Source organism: Epinephelus fuscoguttatus, linkage group LG17, assembly GCF_011397635.1.
Source record: "Epinephelus fuscoguttatus linkage group LG17, E.fuscoguttatus.final_Chr_v1".
NCBI classification, from domain to species: Eukaryota; Metazoa; Chordata; class Actinopteri; order Perciformes; family Serranidae; genus Epinephelus; species Epinephelus fuscoguttatus.
In genome coordinates this window covers 7,125,685-7,152,551 of record NC_064768.1, presented here as the reverse complement: position 1 = coordinate 7,152,551, position 26,867 = coordinate 7,125,685, and the positions used below count along the sequence as shown (strand labels likewise).

The window sequence follows — 26,867 nt, the reverse complement described above, 5'->3', positions numbered from 1 at the left end:
AATAATGTGATAATATTGTGACCTAAGTATCATGGTAATATCATATCATGAGTCTTGAGATTCCCACCCCTATTGATTACCCTTGATCATAATTATAAGAGCAGTGCATATAGGCTTAATTAGATAAGGAAAATTCCCACTGAGGATTTTGAAAAGAAAATAAGAAGGCAAATCTGACTTCACCAAGTAAGCACGCAAGTTGGAAGACCTCTTGTAAAAGTCGTGGGCAGAGTTTAAAATTAACTTGAAATGTGAGGGTCACTTTTCAATATTTGCCAATACCTACCCACTATTTCTTTTACTGACTGAGATACAGGATTATAAGTGGTTACAAATGCAAGACCCTGAAATGAAGTGTCTCTAGACCTGGGTTTTAGTCAATCAGACAGCTGAACTTGGCATACCTTATTGAGACATCATGTGGACCACATGACAGTCTTTCAACTTCAAAGGTTTGTAGTGTCTTTGAGATAAGGGGGCAATGCATACACCAAGTCTTTGATATGTGAGTCAACATACTGAGAGAGTGGTTCTGTAAGAGCACCCTATCCTGACACAACACAGAAGCATCCCTAGTCAGAGTTGTCAATTACCTCAGAATGAACACTGATGAGAAAAAAAAACTTACAGTGCTGGTCCTGTTCAATCTGAATGCTGTGTTTGATACAGTGGATCATAATATTTTGCTGGACAGACTTAAACACTTGGTTAGTCTCTCTGGGACAGCACATAAATGGTTCAGGTCCTACTAAGCTGTCAGGCAATTTATGTGGCCATGAATGAGCACTCCTCTGTTAAAGTAAACCTTATATGGTGTCCCACAGGGCTCTATTTTAGGCCCAATTCTCTTCAAACTGTATATACTTCCAATCGGCAACTATGTATCTCTGTAAATTCAATTGACTATAGTTCGATCAATTACCTGACTGTATGTGTATCTGATATAAGTTTGTGGATGAATCAGAACTTCTTACAGTTAAACCAAGAAAAAAATGAAATTCTTGTTATTGGAGCAAAAGCAGAGAGACAACTTTCTAACCACCTAAAATGAGTTGCACTGAACACCAAGGAACATGTAAAAAACCTTGGTGTTACCATTGACCCTGACCTCAACTCTAAACAACACATTACAAATGGGACTATGGTGTCCTTTTATCACTTGAGGAATATTGCCAGAGTCAGACTATTTCTCTCCCATGCAGATACAGAAATGTTGATTCATGCCTTTATTTCCAACTATAACACTCTTCTGTCCGATGTGTCTAAGAAAGCCATGCAACAGTATGTGTTCTACCTGTCCATCACCGAATTGATTTTAAAATTCTTTTATTGGTTTTTAAATCACTGAATGGCCTAGCCCAAACTTATCTGTCTGACATGGTCAACATATATGTGCCTGCTAGGTCCCTAAGTTTTTCTGACTCAAACCTCTGGGGTGTTCCAGGGGTTAGAACTAAAAGGCACAGAGACTTAGCCTTTGTCAATTATGTCCCTAAACTCTGGAACAGTCTGCCTGAGGGTCTTAGGGGCTTTACATTTGTTGAAACCTTTAAAGGTAATCTTTAGACACATCTTTTACCTTTGCTTTGTCCTAAAATGTATTATTATTTTTTTTTTTACTGATGGTTGTTTTATCTTATCTTAGCCTGATTTGATTGTCTTTTATGTTCAGCACTTTGTACTTTGCATTTCATGCGTGACTTGTGCTATATAAAGTTATTATTATTATTATCAATAGCTGCAGCACTGATTCTAAGAGGGAAAATTTATTCCTCAAACAGGATTTTAAATGATATCCAGACCCGCACAGCTTATATATATTTGAGAAACACAACAATGTGTTAAACCATGACAAAAACTTCTGCACACAATACCATAACTATGCTATCTATCTTCATGTGACAGAAATCCACAGCAAACAAACGTCTGCCACTGTCTACAAATCAAAATTTGGCTGAACAAGCAATAAAGCAAATAAGTTCTGCGTCCTCCCACCATGTGTACGGCACCATATTGTGTACACAACAAAAACAGAAACATGAACAAATCCACATCAACATGTCCAAGTACTGACATATGCAGCAGTGCAAATCCACATCTCGACTGTCCTCACGCAGCTGCACGTTGCCACAGTTGACGCACTGTTGATGCTGACAAGTTTACCCAAGCCTGGCTCTCCTTCCACACCAACTGTCTCGGTGTAGATACATCCTCGCTACAGAGAAATGAACTGTCCAAGTGTAACAGAAAAAAGAGCAGATGAATCATCTGAAAACTTGCCACGACTTGATATTTCCTAATTCTCATCCAACTGCCTCACTAAAGATGCAATATGCTTGGACAAAAGTTATTTCGACAAAAAATGTAGACAAAGCTTCCTTAAAAGCTTTCATAAGGTTCTTGAAGCTTGATTACTAAACCACTTACATGTAGTCTTAATTTTAACCTTAAATGTCAATGTACATTTTAGGTATTTATTTGAGATTTCCAAAACTAACTACCAACAGTAAAAGCATCAACACGACCCAAACAGTGCAACTAATAGAGGCATTTATGCTTTTCTTATACTCCTTGTAACAGATTGTCTCCCATCTCCAGTTCTTATCAATAAATATCAGATTTATTCAGATCTTTGAAGACTACAACAACACAGGCGTGTGAAGTGGAGAAAACTACAGCTCAGCAAACTACATCTGGATAAATATAGGTTAGAAAAGTACACATTCTCCAGATACTTGTGGGGAAGCCTAAATTAAATGTGTGACTCAATTTTAAGTCAAACATGCTGTAGTTTGTTCTTTGCTCTCAAACACACACACACACGCCCCTGATGAGAGGAACAAAAAGTCCATTCTGTGATTCTATTATTCCTGCCTCGTCCTCCTCTGACACGGTCTAATTATTGTGGCCTGAACAAATGGACCAGCAATTAGACCTCAATAAATGGGTCACGTCAGTCCTACACACACTTTTGCTCAAAGTGAGCATGTCTATAATTGAAAGGTCACAAGTCTGAGCTCTGGAACAGAGACTGAGTGCTTGACCAAGACACTGCATGTCAAGTTGAAGTTAAAACTGAGATTCTACAACTTGAACTTTTGAACTACTTTTGGAGTAATTTCCTTGGGGGTATTGTGAGAGTGTGCTCTGTAGGTTGTTTGCAGAAATATTCCAGTCACAACTGAGTCCATTACAGCAAATAACATATGCAGTCAGACAAATTAAAATTTCATCTGAGCCACCCATTTGAAAGGGGAAACTGGGTTTCTCCAGGTATCAAACAGGTAAATTTGATGCGTTTCAAGATTATTTTTAACCAAACTGAAGACAAATTTTTGGACAAATCATGTTTTACTTATCAAAGCATCGCAGGTAGTATATAGGGTCTTGTGCAGAGGTAGGTGTTATGTAGGAATATGGTTATCAGAGTAAGTAAAGTTTTTCGACAATCTGGCAAAAGGTAAATATAAATATTAAGTAAAATGACAGTATTTTTTATGTCGATGTAACATTAGAAATGTGGACTTTCACATAGAGAGGCTTCACTCATTTTCACAAAAATGAATTAAAAGATGTATAAATGAAATTAGATAAAATGTTTGTAGTAGCTAAGACCTCACACACCCTGGAAAAAGGTGTCAGCAGGGATGAGCGTCTGTAGTTTGTCCCTGTGACAATACATGTATTCCTACTGAACAGTTTGGTATGGGGCCTTTAATTCAGTATGCATTACAAACCAAACCATCCTTTGAACTAATCCTATTACATTTGGAAAGTAAAATATACAGCTTCAATTGTATTTAATATAGTGTGCTCAGTGCCACTGCGCTCAACAAGGCAGCCTACATGACAGAACAGGCAACATGCTGTCTGCCCCTCCCACCCCCAAACAAAGCATTCTACTCCAGTGAGACACACTCGTAATATGCTTAGTAACGCCATTACCAGACTGGAAGTAGAAGATCCTCTAATAACCTACAAGTCTGCGGTTTGGAGTCACTTTGGTTTCGATTTTAATTATGAGGACGATAGCGAGGGAGGACAAAAAATACAATGGTTTGTTGCATCTGCTACATGACAGTTGGTTACATGATCAGTGGGAATACTTTTGAAAATGTCAGCTCATTTACACCGACTTCACTGCAGTGTGTTAACAGACCCTTCGCTAAGTCTCTTCCCCCAGACGTAGACTGCAATTTACAATACAGCATCAGGCTGGCTCAGACCAGTTTCAGATTTCCTTCATTTTCAGGCTGGTTTTGTGGATTTGGAGCTAAATGTTGTGCCTGGGGCATGTCGTGTATTCATGATACTCGAAACCAAAATCGAACCCTGAAAAGTGTAGGGCTAGCTAGCTAGCTACTGAGGATATAGCCTACTGAATACTGTAGACACATGCTGCTTTTGCTTTTAATGATTATAACCGCGGAGATCCCTGCCTGTCTAGCGGGGGTCCGGATGCTGGCAGTGGCACAGGGGCAAAGCCAAACACTGTTCATCTGCACACACTGTGATGCCACACAGCTGGTTCAGTATCGGCAAAGTTTCCGTTTATATTCATTGTCTTCTGTCGTGATCACCAGTGATGTGGTGGATCACTTTTACACTGTGATCTGTAGCCTATAGTTCGGCTTTAGCTTCTAACTGTCTTTGTCTTTTTAACCTGTTGTTGCTGCTCAGTCAGTTTGACATCCTGGATATATCCTTCAAACACATTTTGTAGACCCCTCTGTCTGTTTCTCTCTGGAATCACTGTTTCATTTTTCCAAAAAAAGTCAGTTACAGTGTGGGCTCCATGCTTACTCCGACAGCTTGTTGGACCATCACAAAGGGGTGGGGCTTAGAGAAAGGCCAATTGGTGGAAACAGACCAGAACAAGGAGCAACACAAACATTACAAGCTAATGTTATTCCCACAGCAGTTAAGCAGCCATTCCCAACTGATTCAGGGCAAAAGAAATCACAGCGGTGATTGGTAACGTTACATTTATAGCCGCAGATATGAGACCCTACTCTGTGGAGAAAAACAAAGGCTTTATGAACATTGTTGAGGTAATTGTGACTCATTATAATATTCCTCCAGGAGCCCATTCCAGCCAGACTGTAATTCCTATTTTGTACAAAAAAAGCCAAAATTGTGATGTTGGTTTTCATAGTTATAAAAGTTCCCCAACCCAAAGTGTTAAAATCCCCCCTCTGTGCAGCATTTAACTTCTTGTCTTTAAAAGCTGCTTTCCTTTGACGATTCTTTAGTTTGTCTAAGTTTCCAACAAGCACTTGAACTTACCATAAGAAATGCATCTCTGAGCAGTCCCTGATCATAACTCTATTACCACATTACAATTATGTAACTTTGACAAAAGAGAAGGTGACAAAATGTTAACTGTGATGGATTACTTTGCTGCAGAGGGTTTCAAGTCTATGCAAGTTGACTTTCATGGTGCAGTGAAATGAACTGACCTGGCTCTTAACAGTAATATTAGACTTTTTAAACATGGCAAGCATTGCTGTGTAGGGGTACTTTCACCTTCACCTAACCTCAGTTTTATATCCTTATGAGGACATCTGCTCCACATCCAGCAGGTTCAGGAATGTGGGAACATACACATACTTTCCAGTGTCAGTTCTGTGCACAGGTGAGTAGACTGACGCAACAAGACAGTGATGTAACTCAGACCGACAGCCTTGAGACAAATACAAACAGAGTGTGGTAATGGATCACTGAACCATGGCCTTGAATGATTTGGATTCCAATCTTGTAAGATAGTGTATCAGGATATAAGTGTGATATAATAATAGACAAAGCTCTGTATGGTCATATAACTGAAATGTTACACGAGCAAGCCCACACCTGCCTGCCTGCTGTTCCAAAGCCAAAACGATGCCCTGAAATGTGACACTGAACTTAACTGCGGGGTTGTAAAATGCTGAAAAAGATCAATGTAAAGTGCACATTTTTATATCGTGTGACTTCCTGAAGTAACTTGTTTGAGCAACGCAGCAATGACACAATAAATGATGTGAGGAAAATATGAAAACAAAATAATTAACTGTTGACAGGAGCTATGTTTGAAGTGTCCAGATATCTGATTTTTACATAATCATCAAGTGTTTTTTAAGTAGTACTTGGTTTTTAACAACTTTTTTAAATTACACAAAGTACAAGGATTGAACTTTTTTCATCTGGGAATGATGCGTCCGTCAAGCTTTAGCCAAAACTAAAACACCCAACAACCGCTGGCAAACCCATGGACCTTCACACAACAACTGGTACCATGGCAACTAGCGTGAGTCACGCTGTCTATCTATCCTCCAATTAAAATGATCTGGGTGTTTGTGAGATAGTACCTGTGTGTGTGTGTGTGTGTGTGTGTGTGTGTGTGCGGTTGTATGCTGTTCTCCGCAGTTCTTGAAAAGGTATGCACTCTATTCTTTGGTGATATGTGAGTTATCATCATATTGACATCACGTATGACCCCGGTGAATGATTCCTAGCAAGAAACATGCTGTCCTCACTTACAGACTACTTTTACAGAGGAGTACAGAGGACTGACAGAGAGCTTCGTAACATGCTGCAACAACATCATCTGAAGCTCAATAACGTAAAAACCAGTAAGCATGTGGTGCTTGTGGTGTGGTGGACTACCAGAGGTACAGGATGAAGCACAAAGTTATTGCCATGGCAGTACACAATGCTTCAAATTTGGATGTTGCAGCAAAGAAGCTTCAAATTCTTCAACATGGATGCTTCACAAACATTTTTGCCCCGGCAGCACAGACAATCTATGCAATCAGCACAGTTTAAAGATGACACTCAGGATTAGTGTCAAATCAAATCAAATCAAATCAGTATCTGACCGAATAGCTCCCCAGCTTCTGAATTATAGTGTTGAATAATGGCCAGAAAAGTGACCTTTGACCTTTTGGATATAAAATATTGTTACTTCTTGACTTTTTCCCTATTCAACATCTGTGTGAGATTTTGTCATAACTGGCATATGTATTCTTAAGTTATGGCCAAAAACATTCTGATCAGCTCATTGAGTCCAAGTGGACATGTGTGTAAGATTCCAAGAAGCTCTCGCAAGGCAGCTTGAGATATTGTGTTCACAAGAATGGGGCAGATGGACAACCTGAAAACATACTGCCTCTGGCCACGGCTGTCAATGCCAAGGAGGCATAATAAAAGGGCCTTAGAAGCTTGGAAATGAGAGAATTTATTAAAGTTATACTTAGCCTATGACATCTGTGAATTTACCACATGGCCAGGTAGAGAGCTATTCACTCAAAACCATATTACCAATAGCCACGTTTCCATCAGCCTGTTTAGATGTGCATCTAGAAGTATCGCATTGGATGGAAACGCCAAAATTCAAATTAAAATCCCCTGATTCGCACAAACTAAAATACGCTCTCTTTAGCCGGGTTTTGGTTGATTCAAAAAAATGCTGATTCGCAAACGGGGGATGGAAACAGTTATGTTTGAATTAAGTCTGATGTAGCGCACCTCTCTCCATGGTGATATCCACACTCCGGGTCGGGAAGGCGGTAATGCACTTACAAGCTAGTTGCCAACCGGCAGAAAACGTAGAAGAACAAGAATGCGAGACTTGTTTTGTTTCCGGTTCTGTGGAACACTCGCGCGAGTTTGTACCAAAGTCCGTACATTTAATGGAAACACACAGGATTCATATTTCTTTTAATGCACATTTCCCAATGATTTGAATCACTTTGGGATGGAAACATTGCTAATTAGCAAATGTCACAAATGTACCTGTGAAATCACATTTTAACTATTAGGCTCACGGTTTAGAGCCGTTAGTTGCACCTCACACTGCATCTGTTAACCTTTTTTAAAACTGGATTCCTTTCAAAAACATGTGGAAGGCAATGAGCAACTTAACAAGAAATGACCCACAAATTAAAAAAATAAATAAACATTGTAAGTAACAAGAAAATTACATGAACATAACAAAGTGTGAAATATATTCATTAATACATTATTCATTTTATACAACATCATTGTAAATAGCCTACATAACAATAATAATAAATATAGTTTTCTGGATATTTTTCCTCTTTTTGATAATAATACTTTCTCTCTCCCTTTCTTTATCTTTTTATTTTTAAGTAATTTTCTCATCACCTTTTCCCAGTTTCTTGCAGGATATTTCTTACCAAGTTGTTCATTGCCTGTTTTCCCTGTTTTTGAAAAAAATCACATCATTGCCCACGTTTTAATAGTTTAAATGCTACTGAAAGGTGTCTGAATGCAGCACAAGCAAACTGATGTCAATCTAGGTTTCAAAGGGTTAAAAAAAAGTCTCAAGGATTGTTATGCTTTCAGAATACAAACTGCATTTTTTATTCTTACTTAAGTAATAAAATGCCAAAGTTAGATATGACAAACTGATTTCTAAATACAAAAGTCCTTCAAATGTGTCCACAACACTTACATTAACATTATTAAAATGAAATATTTTACTTTTGTCTTTGGCCTTGTGCCTATTTTTAACACACTCTTCCAGAAAATCTATTTTTCAGTCATTTGTGTGGAGTCAGATGTAAGCAGTTTTGGTTCTGAAGAGAAGTATTGTCTTTACCCTCATATAGGATCTGACGTAACTCTCTCGCCTGCAATTTTAATAGGGGACAAGCCTCAACATAAAAACCTGTCCTGGCTGTTACAGGAGAGTTAAAGTTGCGGTGTGTCATTAGACTTATCAGGAGGGAACATCCCATTACAGATGTTGCGCTACTTGAATACATCCTGAAGGGTCAACAGGAGGTTCTGACAAATACAGGTATGGTTAAGTGGAAGCTATGTGAGTTTGTGCACTCAGCTTTAAACTCTGGCTGTTTAGAAAGCCCACACAACTCTAACTTCACTGTTTGCTAAAAGTGTCTCATTTATATTAATACAACCATGCTGGGCCTTCAAAAGACACAAACAGCTGACGGGAGCACAGGGTGGCAAATAAAGTAGAACAGCATCTGTCGGCTCAAGGAAGCAAACCTGAAAACATTTAAGACCTTTTGATGACTGGAATGGAATTAATGGGCAATTTAAATGAAGTAAAAAACACCTTATTTTTCGTACTGAACAAACTGGTAAAACTGAAAGAAAAGAAGAATGAAGGAACACCAAGCATAATTAAGTTTAGTAAAAGCAGTAGATTGGATTTACTTATAATCTGGTTTCATATCGGAAATAAGACTTTACAAAAACACTTCTTCAGACAAAAAGTTTTTCACACTGTATAAAGACGTGAAGACCTGAACCATCTGTCTACACTTGACTGCAGGTAAATAAGCGCTGAACAAAAACAAAATTACATAAATCACAATTCTGCTAAAGCCCTATGACAATCTGCCTGATGATTTCAACTCTTTTACCTCATTAAAACTAAACACAGCAGTTACTAGAATAAAGCTGCATTTGAAAACACTCTTAATGTGCTGCCTGTTTTATTTCATCTCTGTCTACTGTTAATCTAAAATAGAGGATACAGTAACAACTATGTTTAATATTTAACCAATAAATGTTTAACCAGATCAAAAGACAGATAAAGAAAGGTATGACAGACAGACAGGAGGACAGACAGGTGCATGAGCCGACCTGTAGGTACACCTGCGGATGCCACCTGGGTGCTCTGAGAGCGAAGCAAGAGATTAGATGAGTTATAGTGCTCTCATGTCAGATTACACTCCACATCCATCATACATTGGTGGACAGACGGCAAGAGAATTAGACAGGCTAATAGTGTGTCTGATGAGCAGGAAGACAGGAGGTGCAGACGCCACTGAAAAGCTGCAATATAAAGCATATTGCATTAGTACATTTTACATTGTAGCCAGCACTCTGACACAAAAGTCATCACGTCAGCTGTCTGTGCTCTGAGCCACAAAACTTTTAACACTGTCTGCGGAGTTCCTCCTGTAATTTAAGAAGCTGAAAAGCATCAACACTACACTGAAAGATAAAATATTCCCCACAAAATGCTTTGCATGTTTGGAGATTTCATTCCTTGACAGATTTGAGCTTGTTTACTCTCTGAGTGGACCTCATCCTGCAGAGAAACTAGACACAAGAATGCTTTTGATCAGAACTTTAAATTCCAGCCAGAATAAGTGATGATAAAGATGTGCTGTTGAACTGCTTTTTTTTAATAATCTTTCATGATCTCATCTGGAGTTTGATTACACATAATGTCAGAGTCCAATCAGCACTATAAAATTGCAAAATGCCAATGAGAGCCAAAAACAAAAGAAAAAACAAAAACAAAACAGAAATGCTAGCCTAATGTTTGTCCCCCAGAGAGGAGTAACATTTTTCAAATTTCCTGCCCTTGGTTGCAATTCCCCCATTGCAAAGCTTTAGTGTGAGTAATGTTGTTCTGTACCAAGTGCACTTGCATCATCATAAATGCAACATTTTTGTTGTGCTACAGAGTAGACAAGGGCGCCGCAGATGAACAATGCTGTCCCAGCGACTGTCATCAGCGAGGACCAGCAGAGCAGTGAGGTGAAGCTTTGCTTCTGGCCAGAGGAAAAAGCTGCTGCTGAGGGGGGCGGAACTCCTCAACTCCCATTGGAGCTCCGACTATAGGTTAAAGGCATAAGTGAAGCCTGATCTGAGTCTGTCTGCAGCCGGCTGTGCTGCTGTTTGATATAGAAGCATCAGTATTAAATTGAGAGGGTTTCATAACCAACTCCTTTTAGTCACATTAAACAGAAGTCCACTTCTGTGTTCTGGTACAGTTGATGTTTCACTTTTATTTGCATCATACCTGAGAGCGCATGAACCATGCTCAAGACAGGATGCACGTGCTAATCAACGTACTGTCCCCGGGTACATTACACAGTGTTCACACTAAATCTGCTTTCAAACAGCTACATGGCATTCTCGGAACCCATCGGTTGTATTCGGCTTCTGACTTCCGGCAGACGGCGATACAACCTCTGGGGGCAGACCCCCGATTTTTTGGCATTCCGGTTTGATTTGGGCGGAGGAGGCGAATTTCCGTTTCCGACTTCCATTTATAAAAGTAAATATGCTGAACCATTGCGATGGATTCAGAGTTTGTAGTGACGCCAACTATGTTCTGCCTCGTTAGTTCACTGCACGGACCGTTTAACTTGGCAACAACTGCAGCAGGCTCAAACGTGATTGGTCAATATCACGTGGACTACAAACAGCCTACAACCTGAAACCAGGGCTCTTCCGCTCTTCTTCCGGAAGCAAGATCTCCGGGGTTTGCCTACAGACTCTACATTCACTGAATGTAGAATCTGTATATAGAGACTAGCTACATGGTAACCATCCTGACAGCTGCGTACCTGCAATAGTGTTCCACCAAAAGGAAAAGCATATTTAAAAGTGGCTGCTGCCACCACAATCCATGGCTGTGATGTCAGGCAGGTGCTCTGGTGACAGAATTTCAAGCTAGCTCGTAGCTGCATACTCCAGCAAGACAACAGAAATAACTGAAACTACCAAAGATTTCTACATATTTGGACAAGTAACTAGTCATCTAAAGTTCGGTTGAGGTCTTATTCCAGGCCCAGTTTTTCTTATGGTCCTCACAAGTTGCTAACACCGCTATTTGGTTGGGTAGAGCCAGGCAGAAACCATCAGAAGTTCAACATGGTGAACTCAGCGCAGCAGAGCAAAACCTGTATACCTGAATGGGGCCAGCAACCAACACCCCAACCAAGTTTGTTTGCCCCCTAAGTGTGGTTCGTTTGGGATGGTGTGAACACAGCAATCACACTCAGGTGTGCTCCAAAACAACCAGACTGAGACATTTTGGAAGAGGTGGTCTGGGTCCGGCTACCAACGAACACGGTTTGTTTGTGGTGGGAACATGTTCCAACCTCGATCCGAACCAACTGCATTCGTATTACACATTGTTTGGGTTAAACAAGCATGAGCATGTTACAGTCCTGGAGGATTATGAATGTGTGCCTCCACCTCTACTGCCTCAATACGCACATCCGGTACACCTAATGCATCAAAACATTGTTTTCTAGTTGGAGCCGCGCCTCGTTTTCAAACTGTATGGTTTGTCTAAAGTGAAAAATGCAAGCAATATAGTCCACGATGGCCAGCGCTAAAATCAACATGTAGTTGTCCCTCCTTTGTGACATTAGAAAGTGTCATGTTTATCTTGTGTACCCTTCTTCAATTTTTTGTTTACTTCCTGGATTTTTCCTGCATGGAAATTCTGACCAATCAAGAGCAAGCAGCTTTCTCACACAAGGGATCTCATCTGATCTGCTTGTAAATGCTGCCGTGTGAACATGGACCAACTCTAGGCAATTATCTAACTTTGTACCAAAATTAGTCCCTGATTCAGACCAAAGCAAGACAACTCTAGGTCTGAAGCACCCTTGAAGTGCGGTAGAAGCCCCTTAATGAAACAAACTGGACTTAAGGTTCAACCATACTTGGATCTGGGCCCCAATTCCTGATGTGAACAACCCCTAAAGATCCTGTATCAGAAGGGCTGTGATGCTTTGTGGCATGTACTGTGTTGGCTTAGATTAATCACTAATTTAAACAGCTAACCACTTTATAGCAGCTAACACCCGCTACATATTTAGCCATATTTTGACAAAAAAATATAAGTGTTTGAAACATATGGATGAACAATGGAGAAGGGGAATATGCTGCTTTAGCTGTTTGATAACACCACAAAACTGGATCACTATTATAATCCATTGTAACTGCTGTGAATCTAAGCTAATTACAGGAGCAAGCTTCAAACTAATCAGAGCTGCCTTTCAAGCCTACAAGGGGTGAGTATCTCATACTCCAAACTTGGATTTTAGTGGAGCGTACCTTTAAGACATAAACTGTGGAGCATGGCCACCATGCAAGAGAGTTAGCTGCACCCTGTGGGTACCTAGGTGACCTGCAGAGACAAGCGTGCAGAACAGCAGACATACACAACAACACGGGCAGACAAACAAGCAGCCAAATCTTCAGATTGACAGCCATGTAGGCAGGCAGGCAGCTGTTAAAGGTCTGATCAGCAGCAAGGCAGCAGCCCAAGAACAGGCCTGTGAGGCTATAGCTGTGGTATTCAGCAAGTGTGGGCAAGGAGCGGACTGTCAGCTATGAGCACGGAAAAGCCGACAAAAAGAGGTAACGCTGTAAGAAAAGAGAGAGAGAGAGAAAGAGCTGGAAGGCAGGCACAGCAATGGTGCTGAGACAGGGCTGGAAGTGAAAATTGAGAGCGAAACGAAGAAGGGAGAAAAATAGGACAGCAGATAGTCTAATCATGATAACCAACGCTTTAATACGCCCGTGAGGGGACTGAGTAAAATTGAACTTAATGCTTTAATTGAAAAACATTCAATACTTTCGTAAAATTTGACCTGGAATTTATATTCTCATCATCTCCAGACAGAGTACATGTGTCTGCACTGTATTGATTAGAACAGGTAGAAGAAGAAGACACATAAAAAAAGGGTAACAAAAGTCACACGAATGTTGCCTAAACTGCTTTCAGGAATCTACTCTCCATCTAGAGCAGAGACAGACAAATAAATAAACCTCAGTGTTTGTCTTCATATTAGAACGGAATTTCTCAATAGTGAACTTAAGATAGGTGCTGAATTCACAGTTGAGGTATCATGGCAACAAAAGAAAAAGGGACAGGGATGATAAAATTGGAAATTTTGGAGGAGTCATCCTAACATAGCTCACATAAAGTGAAGTATGTGAGCTATGCAGTAATATATATATTCCATAACTGTCTTAATACAGAAGAAACGAAAGGGAAGAGTGAGATCATGAAAAATGAAATCAAATAGTGCCAAAAAAGATGGAAAAGAGTAATGAGAAAAAATCAGAGATAGCAGTCAAGAGAGAAAAGCAGAAAGCTGATGAAAAAAGACAGCTGGAGGGGATGATGATGGGGTTGTGAGTGTGTGTGTGAGTGTGTGTGTGCTGGGGGTGGCTTCAATAAGACAAGTAAAGATGGTGGCGGTGGGGTGGAGTCATATTAAAAAAAGAAAAAGTGTTTTATCACTGGTTGGCTCTTCTCTCCCCCATCCGTCCCCTTCAGCCTGCGGCCAATGAGAGCAGTCTGGAGATATAACAGGTGACTCTCACAAACACACACACTGTATATATAGTGGAAAATGTAATGTCATGTTTCCAGGCTGAAGCACTTCTATGTTGGTGTCATATCTAAAGCATCAGACAGCATCGTGCAGCTTGATAAAACAACATAAACTAGACGTTAACTCTGAGGAAACTCGGCTACAATGATAAACAACCCAGCACAGGTCAGTCTTATTGGGCTGAATGACAATTAGCAGCATCTATCAGCTATAACAGCAACTTATGTCACACTGACTATTTTGTGGCTGAATTTAATTTGTAGCTTCTTAAAATATGAATGAGGACAGTACTAGTGAGATACTGGCTACGGCTGCATTTGTAGTAGTGATGAAACGGTGAATAACAGAAACAAAACGAACATCAGGACTGTATTAGTAATCAATACGCCACAAAAATGTAAATAACCAGCGTCAAGTAATCAGTCAATGAGAATGTGTGTGGGCGGGGCATAAGCACACACAGTGAGCAGCAGTGACCCACTGCCCAACACCAGCACACCATGAGGACTAAAACAGAGGGTTCAGTACTGAAAGAGCAACTGCCACAGCAAAGGAACACGCCATCTGCAGTTAATTTACCTGATCAGCGGACTTCACTATAAGCCGATTGGCTGTTGAATCAGGTGATGTGCTGTGACGATCTAAAAATCAGCCTCCGGTGATTTGACCAGCGGAGTTGCAAATGACACCATCAACCCTTTAGTGCAACACACACTGCCGCCGGCGCAGCGCTGTGGCCGTCAAGTGCTGCCCTCCCAACACACATTGGCAGCAGCGCACGGCGGCACCGTGTATTTCCCACCCCAGCCCGCTAGGTGGCTGTACCTACACTAGTTACCAATGGTTGCCAACTGCTAGTAAGAGAAGGAAAAGAGGAAAAACTTTGAGGCAACAACAACTTGGATTTCACGGGTGAGTTTCTCATCAAAATCGTCTTATTAAAAATTTGAAGCAACCGGAGTTGATACTACAGCGGTCGAGACGTACATAAAAGGCTTTTCTCACAGCATCGACCACGCTGGAAATAGAGCAGTGGGTTGAAGCAGAGCGGCGCGGCCTCCCTCCGTCCTTCTTTTACTCCCCCTGAATATTTTGAACACTTTCTCAGCCAAATGGTGACTCTTGCTGCCAGAGCCTAGGCAGAGGCCACACGACATGCTGCACCAAGGGATCTTTGACAATCATCACCAACTGTTACTATGTTGGTCCCAGTCAGACCTTGCTCTCACTCTTCCACTAATGGCCTGCCTCCTCCAGTGACAGCTTCTGCTGCTGGACTTCTTTGTATTTATACGGAATTCTGGTAAAGTGGAGGAGACAGCTTGAGAACGAGAGAGAGGATGGAGGAAACAGAGAGAGGAGACAAGTTTCACTCTAACCTCTAACTGAGTTATATAGCACTTATCCATTTTGGAACTTCAATAAATGATAATAAATATTAGCTTCCTGGGAAATGAAAGGGACTGGAGCAAACTCAAAGACCCAATGAAAACACACTGGTGTTGAAACATTAGTCTGTTTGCACGACGTTTTCTTTTTTCGTGAGATGTCTGAAACGCAGTTGGACCACAACCCAGTCTGCACACTTTCTGGTTTAACTTTGAAGGAATCTCGTGCTATGTTGAAAAATAAAGCCCACGTGGTCATATCTTTCATTACTCTCCTGGCGAGACATTTGATCCTTCTAAATTGGAAGCAGCACGCTCCCCCATCCTTTTCTCATTGGGTCAGAGATGTTATGTATTTCTTAAAGCTAGACAAAATCAAAAACACACTGATTAAGATATGGAGTGTTTTGGACTTTTTTGATTCACTACAGGAACCCCTTGTTGAAGAATAAAGTGGTACTTATAAATGTTGCATGACAGCAGAGAGCAACATTGTAGGCCAACATGGAAGTTAGTGTCACACTGGTTCCCCAGTCAGTAAGCGTATGGGAATTTTCCATTGGATTTTCAGTTATTGCAGAAAATAAGCTCTGTGGCAAATATGATATGCGCTTATGATACTTATACCTTTTATTCAGCAAGATGATCTTCAGCAATGTACACAACTTTCAAGATTTTTTTTAAGTGTAATTCGCAGAAGTAAACAGCTAATGTTAGGCTATGAATGAACTAGCATGACTCAACACCCCCCCCCACAGAGAGGCTGTAAAGCCCTGTTCATTGCGATGACATTCTGTAGTCTCATTGGCCACTTGTTAGCAACTGCCTTTTTTATGATGCACAAAAGCTTCACAGTTTACTGGTGGGGTATTTACTGATGTATTTTATATAGAACAAAACATAAAGGTCTCTTAAGCTTTGTTAACCACAGACCTTATGTTAGGCATCTAACCAAAAACACATTCAAAAAAACCCACTGACTTTTAAGATGAGGGAACAGGGAGTGGCAAAATGTTAACTCATTTCTGGGTTTTAGGACTCATTCCTGGGGCACCCTATTTCTGATGAAAAATGTTGGTGTGCAGTAGCCTTAGAAAAAAACAAATATTGCCATTTCCTGACACGTTTACATTTGCCCGCAGCGGGCTTCTATTTTCAATTCAGTTGTTTTATGTATAAATAAAACTCTTCAATTATCTTCATGAATGCAACTTCTACAATAACTTACTGTTGTGTGATGTTACTGATGCCTCTTGATTTTAGATTTTCAAAGTGCCATTTCCAAAAAGTGTACATTTTATATGCTGCTTTGTGTTTGTGGTAATAAATATTTGTAAAAAACACAATTAGACCGTTAAGATTGACATAAAGTGACAAATGCAGTGGGAAGAAGCAGAAGAAGACTGACAGAGAGTAGCAATCTTGCAACACCCAACAAGCAGTAATGAGTCAGAAAAAGGACTTTTATGGAAGTCCTAGCTGTAATTATCTCAGCATTTTGGATCAGATCTATTTGGACTCGCAGCTCGTCTCCTCCCTCACTCCGGTCTGCCACCGCACTCCCTGCTTTGACTCGTCTTGTGCAGCGAGTGCAAACACAGACGGTGAAGTCTAGCACCCATTTTAAAACATCTGTCTCACCATGAGTGCTCTCACAGAGAAATGGCCGACATCAGATATGTCACATTTGTAAAAGCTTCACTTGAACATTGTGAACATCAGTAAAGTATTTATGTGAAAGCAGCTGTCCTCCATTCTGCTAATCAATTATATTTCAAAAGGTCCCATATTATAGGAATCTAAATGTCCTTCTATTTTTGCACTTATAATGAAGGAATCAAGAGAGGATGAACACTTTCGTCTAATTACATTTTGTTAGTGTTCAAGCTATTAAACTCAAAACTCTTTTCCTTTTTCAACACCACTGCAAACAAGTTCCAAAAAATGCATCATTACTAGTCTTGTTTCTGATTGGCTGTCTTTATTAAAGAAACACTAAAATCCATCCAGCATTTGAACTGGCACCCAGTCAGCCGTTAATCTACGTAACACATCCTAAGGAATAATACAGTGATACTGAACCACAAAAAAAAAAAAAATCCGCCTGTAAACCAGAGGAATCCGCAGGCTCATGATTTTTTTTTTTTTTTTTTTGGCAAATACATTTGGTCTGTATAAAATAATGTGGCCATGCAAAGTCACCTATTGGTTTGTAGACCCATTTTGAAGCCTCAAGTTTGGCATTTTGTCCATCGTCGCCTTCTTGGATTTTTGTAGCCAGAAGTGACCGTACTTGGACTACAGGGTGGAGCTAATCCTAATGCTAGTTGCCATCTTGATTAGCACGGTGCATTTGCAGCTATGGTTACCTGTGATAATGCTAATGCTATTTTTTTTTGGCTAGCAAAAAAAACATATGAAAATCATTAAGGAAAAATGCACTTACTGTAAAAATCGAACATTCGACTACTTAGAGGGCCTTTCAGTACAACCAAACACTGAACAAGACGTTTTTAGGCAAGTAATTAACAATCAACTTTAAAAAAACAAAAACACACTGAAATAGCAACAGCTACACCTATGTAAATTTAGGATTACACCATGGTAATGATACCTAGCTAGCACTTTTGCTGTGGTCGCAACTTGTCATCCAACGGCACCCACCTGTCACTCAAAGTGTCCACGCCCTTATTTATGCATGAACTTTAAGGGTGAGTTACATAAAAATTCATCCCCCATACAGTTGTCATGAACTGAGAGATTAACTATAGAGATAAAAACTGTTTTTTGTACCAGGATGTAAAAATGTTTATTTCTGCTGTAAAGTTGGGCATTTTAACATGGGGGTCTACGGGGATCGTCTTGCTTTTGGAGCCAGCCTCAAGTGGTCATTCGAGAAACTGCAGTTTTTGGCACCTGTAGTCTGTTTACATTTGTACATTTGTACTTGGGCTCAAATTGAAGCTTATGAAATTGGAGGTTTTCTATGTACAAGTGGAGCAGTAATAATATATATATATATATATATATATATATATATATATATAATTTTTGAGAATTTGTCAACATGGGGCGCCGGCACAATCCACTACGCTACCGACACCCCACTTGTGTGACTATTTATGTCATTGTAGTGCCTTAATATTTGTATTTACATCATTACACCAGAAGCATGTCCCAAAAGAGGGGTTTTGGGCCCACTGAGACCAAACAGCCCTGTGTTGTAGGGGCTGGTTATCAACTTGTGATGGCCCAAGGTATAGGCTAACTGGAAATAATGGAACAAGGGAGCAAAAAACTAAACATCATGAGAGCTGGACTTTGCTCCCGGCCTCATAAAGGTCCAATGTATAGGACTTGGGGGCATTTTTTGGCAGACATGGTGTATTACAGGCTAATCATAACCAGTGTTTTCATTAGTTTTTATTCTCCTGAAAATAAGAGTTGTTGCATTTTTCTTACCTTACAATGAATTTTATTTACATACAAAGCGGGTCCTCTTCTACAGAGTCCGCCATGTTGTTTCTACAATAGCCCAGAACAGACAAACCAAACACTGGCTATAAATTTGGCCATTCGTGTTTTTGCATCGGCTTCCATAGTTCTCCTACAAGCTTGGCACACGGGAGAGGCTTCAGTTCTACAACCTCGGATGCCATCAAATTCTACACACTGGACCTTTAATCATAAAAGCTGAATAATGTAGAACTTTTGATTCTGTTGCATCTTCTTCAGGCTTTTTTTCCCCAAATTGTCATGATGCAGTGAATGTCATCTCAAAATGCCAAGCTTTGTGTCCAAAGCTCTCCAGGGCCACTCTTGCACCTGTTGACAACTAAAAAACATCTTTAATCCTCTTACATCTGCTGTTGCAACCCCTTAATTCCCCCATAAGAGCAATAAAGTGTTATCTAATCTCAAGGCTGATGCTGCCACACTCCAACACTGGTTACACGGCTCGGTTAACATGTGAGAAAATTGCTAATTGCATAAAACTTCGGACAAGATTAAATTGACCCCAGGACTTCAGAGGTAACTTAGCATAGGCTAAGTAATTTCAGCTACAGGCAGTGAAAAATTCCTGACAGGTTTGTAAAGTTTCTGCCGTCTGGGTGAAAAAAAAGAAAGGAAAAACCAATCACCAAAGCTCTCCTGGCAAGGTCTGGTGCTGAGAGAGAGAGAATAAAATCCCCATTTAAAGGAGTCAGGCTGTAATTGCACGGAAAGTGATGAGGCGATGAAGTGAAATGAGATTTGCAGTGAGCAGAAAACTCAAGTTTGAGTATTTTTTTTCTCATTCTGAACAAAGAGATAGAAAACTGAAACTGAAAGGTAAAATTCTTTCAAAAGGATCTAAACATGCTGCGACAGAAACGTGACTACAAACAGGTAAAGAAAATAAATGTAGTATGGCTGATTGAGATACACCAATAAGGAGATTTGGAAACCAGAAAAAAAACATATATTTTTTTTGAACTGCCAAGTATTTATCCCGTTGTGACGATTTTCAGAGCAGAAGCTGTAATTTGGGTTTGAGGCGGCGGCTAACCGTCTGCCAGAAGTCCCATCTGCACCATCATTAACACCATTCCTCCATCTCAAGGCTTCAAAACACAACACCACTCACACAAAGGGACACATCACATTTTCAAAAGCTGCAAAGGAACAACGGCACAACATCAGGTTTCTGTCAACAAAACACAGACAGGTAAACTAACTGTGTTTATGCAGTTGGATATTTTCAACAAAATGATTCTGGTTTTCATACAGAGAGAAACGCAACTGAAAATATGATTTAAGCTGCTATTCAGAAGTGTTTCCAATATTTTGTCCACTCCTACAAACATTCACAGGGCAACAAAACATGGGAAAGACCTTTCAACACAGCACAGCAACACACCAGACACACATACACAGTCCAAAAACTTGTATTAACACTGTTATGGTACAAAACCAAAACACTGAAATGTAACATTTTGTAAAGCTTTGAGATATTTTGTGAAGATATAAATCTAAACTGTGATTGCCAGTGCAGTCCAGTGCTTCTGTGGTTTGCAATATTAAAGAGACACACACAGTTCAGAGATGAAGGCTCACCTGCTCCTGTCCTTGTTTCCTGTTTTTTTCCTTGCAGTGTCTGATTGTGCACCTCAGCATGTGGGCCTTACAATCACTTTCAAGATTATAATAGGCTTGTTTACTGCACTTGTCTCTTGATTCATTTCCTGATTGTTGCAGTCTCTTGCTTGAATTCTCTTTTTCAAACTGTCTCATTTCCTTCACCTCCATTTTCTCTGGAATGGGGCCGATGGTAATCGCTGGGTGGTTGCAGAAATATTACATTCACAGGTCTTCTTCCGTCTTTGAAGGAGTGAGGTCAGTAAAAAAAAAATCACAAAATGGCTGTTTCTCCAAAAAGAGACAGAGAGAACAGGACAAACCGTCTTTGATTTATGCTGTGAATCAAACTCGTTCCACACCTGCAGTGAATGCAGCCGTCCGTGACAAACTCTGCGGCCTCTTCAGCTTCTACTTACCTGTTTGTGTTGCGTTATTTTCCTCAGTCAAAATCTGTCTGAAAAAGGTCATGGTGCTAAAAATGATAGCTTTATGTGTCAGTGTGGAAGCAATCCTCACAAAAATAGAAGCTGTCTGCATTCTGGAGAAATGAGCTGAGAACAGAGAGTCTGTACAGCAGTCTTCTCCAATTTGTAAAAAAACTTGTTCTTGGTTACAGGACACTTTTCTTACTTTCCCTTTTGTAGTTGCTCTTTAAGAATGACAATCTTCCTGACACGGCATTTCTCCTTTACAAAAATTTTCCTCTGCTCTTGTTACATAGAAGAGGTCTTGAATCCAGACGTCCAGAGACTCATGCTGACAGATGCACCAGTCCTTCCCATGTCGGTGTTTTTGTTCACCTGGTCTGCTTTCTGTTTGCCTGCTGAGGATCTTACCTTCTGTTATCTCGTTGTTCTCCTCGGTGACACCGCTGTCGTGTCTCCTCTGAGACTGAACCATCTCAACGGCCGATTGTTGAGCTGGAACAAACAACACACAATGCAAGTATCTGCATTAATGAATGGTGGGAAAACAGAGAAACACAGTGGCCCTCATTTATCAATCAAATGTACAAACCAGTGCAGATCCAAGCGCAGAAATCACCTTATGATAGGGTCTGCATATGATTCATGAAATGGTTTTATCTGTCCAATCACAGCGTAGAAATGATCAGGTGTCATTAATATGGCAACTGAAAACAATCTTCATTTACAAATCTCACCCCAATATATTCTGGGTTTAGAGACCTTGCCACTAGAGTTTACGACATAAAGAGGTGTAATACGGTCAAGAGGAGAAACTTTTCTTCTAGAAATGGAAGCACTGACTTCCCAAGAGCAATTTAACCAGTTTGCCCTGTTTTCCCGAGTTTAGAATATTTAAATTTATAGATTTATGATATACAGGCGTACCAACCTGTAGCCTACAGGCATCAGTAATATTAGCCTATATTAGGGGTGGAGGAAAAAATAGATACAGCATAGTATCGCAATATTTTTGAGTGGTAATATCTTATTGTCACACAGTGCCACATATCTTTTTTTTATTACATAAATTATTAACATTACAAATACAAATTAAACTTTAGGTAGCCTACTACAGCAATACAATCAATTGCTTTATTAGTCCACTAGGTACATTTAGTTGATGCTGCTGCTGCTGCTGCAAAAATGGCTAAAGTGAGATGAACAGACTGAAAACTTTAGCTTATTAGATAAAACAGACAAACTGAAAGTTTTCCTTCGGAGACATGGCTTACAGTTCAAAACAGAGCTGCACCCTAATAGTCGAGTAGTGAGCAAGATTTCATTGGTCGCTTAGTCACAGGGAAAAAAATAAACAAAAAAATGTGAAACTCTATCAGGAGCTGCGCCTTGTCTATATAAATCAAAATCTATATGACTGGACCATGTGGGAATTTAATTTGAAAGGACAGACACAGGAAGAGGCCACGCTCAACAGTCAGACAGGAGTCACGTTACAAACCAGTCACAGCTGACAGATATCTTTCCCTTCTTCTGTAAATATTCTGATATATAGCCTACAGAAAAGTTGGTCATTTTAGTGCAGGGCTGCCAAGAGTGTTAGCATCTGTCCCACAGTCGACAGGCCTACACACTTATAAACAGCGTCTGGAAGAAGATCAGCTCTGCCCTCAGGATTTCAAGTAAATAGGCTATACAATACAGATGCAACCTGCCCCTGCACTCTTGAAAGCTGGCACAGAAAAGGCACAAGATTAGCACCCAGTGCCCAAACCTCACCGTTTTCTAGGTGATTAAGGATGCGTAGGTCCCTAATTTCCAGGGCTGGTACCTGTGGTTATTCCACAGGCTAGTTAATAACATGTCAGGCAGGAAATCCAAAGTGTGGGATCATTTTGAGAAGGTGAAGGACGAACCCAAGGTGATATGTAAACTCATCTTCAGACTACAAACATGACATATCATCTGAAACATGGAAGTAGCTACATGCCCATTAGCAACTTAGCACAATCATTACTGCTTTGCATACAGCATCATTAACAGGCGGCTCGCTCAGTGTGTGACGTGCACGGGTAGATAAAGTATAGGCCTATATTAATGAAGGTTCTTTAGTACGGTTTTGTATTTCTCTGTAATGTCGCACAATGTTAACAATGCTACTTATACTATTAAAAATTGTAATCATAAATTCAATATCATAAACATGTGGGCAACTAGTCAAATAATGGCCCTAAATGAGGACTACTGATCAACTGGGAAAATCATTAGTCTGGGGCAGCCCTAGTTGAAAAATGGTAATAAATCATAATATACTGTATTGTGACTGAAGTATCGTGATAATATCGTATTGTCTGGTGATTCCCACCCCTAGCCTATCTATTAAATAGTACTGATACTGTTATGATAATCTATTCATATAAAAGCTTCAAGACACATGTGGCGTAATGGGTCTGCTTCCATTTCAGGCATAACAAGTGGCAGAGGACACACAGACGCACCACAGTGTCCAAGCTGGACACCAGTAACAATGTAATAATGAACAGACTACTAGTATCGAAATATCTACACTGATAAAGTCTTTATTTCTTTTAAATTATATTTTAGCCTAATGATAATTCATCTAAAATTGCTTTGCTTTGTCAAAGTTTAAAAAAAAAAAAAAGAGCCAGGCACCAGTGGTATTTATCCTTTCGTCAGCTTGGAGCCAGTCCCACACAGCCGGGTCACTGCAAGCTCTGATAACATACATCCATGTGGTGGCTATACATTTTTTTAGGGATCAATATGTAGCTGCAAATACTTAGATGTCAGTTAGAATATACTTTAATAACAATTCTCCAACTCTCCAACTTAGCCAGATTTACTATGCTAAATCGCCAGACCATGCTGACTCTAACTTGCATACACAAGTTAAGACCGGACGTGCGATTGTAGCCTCAGTTTTATGTCGTGCATTTGTTTCATAAATGAGGGCCATGATGCATATCACTCCATTTCATCAACAAATCTGCCAGTAAAACACAAAACGCAACAGAACAGACCAAAAAGCAGTTATGTGCATATTAATTATTTAAGAGAGGAGAAAAAAGCAAAACCAAATATTTCTGATATTCCAAGAATAGAATCAATCAGAACAGATAACAATAAACTCAACAACAAATTAGAAAATATGAGTGTATTTAAGCTTTTATGTAAGAAACGGGCCAAATGGCAACAACTGAAAAACAACATCAAAACCTTCCTTACTTTGATCAATTAGGCACAGTGTGATTCAACTATAGCTCCCAATCAGCCTGAGGATCTCAGTGAGTCAACACTGATGCTTTTTTTTTAATACCTTCTCATTATTTTATTTCATTTTGGCCAAACCGCCTGCACTTTAATATTTGTTTTTTATGATCCATCAATCACTCAAGTGAACCCCACCATTAAGATCTGGTATTCAGTTGGCTTTACTGCCAGGGTTCAGTTTCACAGGGCCTGATCTCACACCTGACACAAAGCAACGTACAGCACAGCGCCACTGTCACTGTTCTTTTTAGACAAACACAGTTGTCATTTTCACGGCCAGCACCCACTCTGTGTGCGTAGCAAATGTACTTGTGCCCATCTGTGCACCCATGGGCATGTAGGTCTTAAAATGAGGTGTGGTAGGGGCGCCTTGTTGGCGTGTTGCAATTTGAGGCAGCAGAAAGTGATTGCGCCTTGACTATCAAAAACCTGCTCTAAAGTTAGAATAGTGCAGCATTTCCTGCTATGTAAACAGTATTATTCAGACAGAAAGATGTGCTTACACAGGCAGGTTTACAATGCATGTACAGCTCTGCCCTCAGGATTTCAGGTATATTGGCTATACAATGCCTGTTAAGGTTGCTTAGCAACCTCAATGCATGAAAGTAGCTACATGCCCATTAGCCCCTTAGCACAGTCATTACTGCTTTGCAGACAACATCATTAACAGGCGGCTCGCTCAGTGTGTGACGTGCACGTGTAGATAAAATATAGAACTATATTAATGCAGGTTCTTTAGTGCGGTTTTGTATTTCTCTGTAATGTAGCACAGTGTTCACAATGTTACTGATACTATTCTTTCTCACACCTTCAACTCAAACCATTGTGTTGCCCCACACAAAATATAAAATTTAATATCTAAATTAATATCGCAAACATGCGGGCAACTAGTCTACTAATGGCCCTAAATGATGATTTTTAGTCGACTAGAAAAATTCTTAGTTGGGGGCAGCCCTAGAGATGACACTTCAATTTGTTTACTTAATGTTACATGAAGAACACACCTATGATTAATTAAGGAACAGAATACAACCCCTTTGCTCCTTGCGCCTTTCCTTGGGCCCAGATAACGTGCCGTTTAACAAGCAAAAGTGAAGTTGGACATGCCCTTTAGAGCATGTGCAGTAGATAATTTAAAAGGGGCCCACATTGTTTTTCATTAACACTTTACAGCGCAGGAGATCATGCAAGTGAAAAAGCAGTGATTTTATGCCATTTCTTCAGTTTTGAAGAGCAGCATGATCCTGAAAAAATGCTGAGTCAAAGGGCTTTTCCACCCTGATGTGATACATGAAGGCAACACTCCTGTGGATTTCTGCATTAAAAATACTGTTTAAAAGGTCTTTGTGTAGTATTTATTTTTTTCTTGATGCACAGTATGACAAGTAAATATCTGCAGGTTGCTGAATGTCAGCAACTGACACAAAGTAAACAACTCACCGCGCATATTTTTGCATTCACAACCACAGCAGTGAGCTGAGGCGTGCTGTTGTTTGTGATGCTGTTTGAATTCTTTCCTGCTTTGCTCAACTTGCACTCCATCTTCCACCAAACACACATACATTAGCCAAATAAACAGCGGAGGCATCACTAAACAATGGAGGTCAGCAGCATTAATTAAGGCACAACACAGAGACACTGAATCACCCACTGCTGCTGTGTTGATCTCCACAGGTTCAAACTTTCAAGCCTATTGCTCTGGTGGCCACACCCCAATCAGTGATGTCACAGCAGGTATTCTGCCAATCATAGCTAATGGAAAACACCAACTGTGACATCACTGATTGGAGCCTGAAGCGCAGCTTGATGTCCCATAGTGATCAGTTCAGCAGCACTTTTATGTCATGTGTGATTTATTTCTGACAGCATCAATCTAACACCGCTTGTGTCAGCCTTCAGAGTCAGTCAGAGAAAGTCTCTTACCTTCATGTTTGGCCTGAAGAGGTTTGCTCTGCTGTCCCCCACTGACAGCAATTATCTTAAAGTTGTATTCTTTAGAGGGGTCAAAGTCCTCGATGAGCAGCTTTGCATCCTGCTTCGATACCTGAACCTCCTTCTGCCCTCCACCTGTTCCAGAGTAAGAGAAGAACAAAAACACTCAGCAGCTCAAGTCTGAAGATTGAAAAGGAGAAACTGTTTCTTATTTGAATCCTGGCCACACAATGGAATAATTTCTAGGATTAATTTTATCATCGCTTTAATGGGGAGAACATGCAAACAGTGAGGACTGTAAAACAAACCCATATCTTTATTTCTGTCAGTCTGAGGCTCTGTTCTGTCTCATTTACTTGAGAACAACATGTGAATACTACAGACCTGTGTCCACTTAGCATGTTTTTTCTGAGTGCCAGTGTCTGTTTTTCAGTTGTTCCCATTGAAGAGAGAGCATATGCGGCTGCATGCGGCCACCTAGACTGCCTAGTGTATATTTTGAGATTGCTTTGGTTTTTTTAGTTCCCACGCCGAAAGCTGGTAGTTGAAAGTCTCTGAACGTTTAAGAAAGGCACTGT

General features: G+C 40.2%; 1 protein-coding gene across 4 annotated transcripts in view; it reads right to left on the bottom strand.

Annotated features, from left to right (window-relative positions):
- Positions 1 to 26,867, bottom strand: part of LOC125904188 (collagen alpha-1(XIV) chain-like) — a 332,522-nt gene that overhangs the window by 272,984 nt on the left and 32,671 nt on the right. For all 4 annotated transcript variants that reach the window (XM_049601434.1, XM_049601435.1, XM_049601436.1 and 1 more), the window contains exons 5-6: positions 26,281 to 26,424; positions 21,478 to 21,561 (exon numbers count right to left, since the gene is read on the bottom strand). In XM_049601434.1, coding sequence (XP_049457391.1) covers positions 21,478 to 21,561; positions 26,281 to 26,424 — 228 coding nt within the window. The remainder of the gene's footprint in view (positions 1 to 21,477; positions 21,562 to 26,280; positions 26,425 to 26,867) is intronic.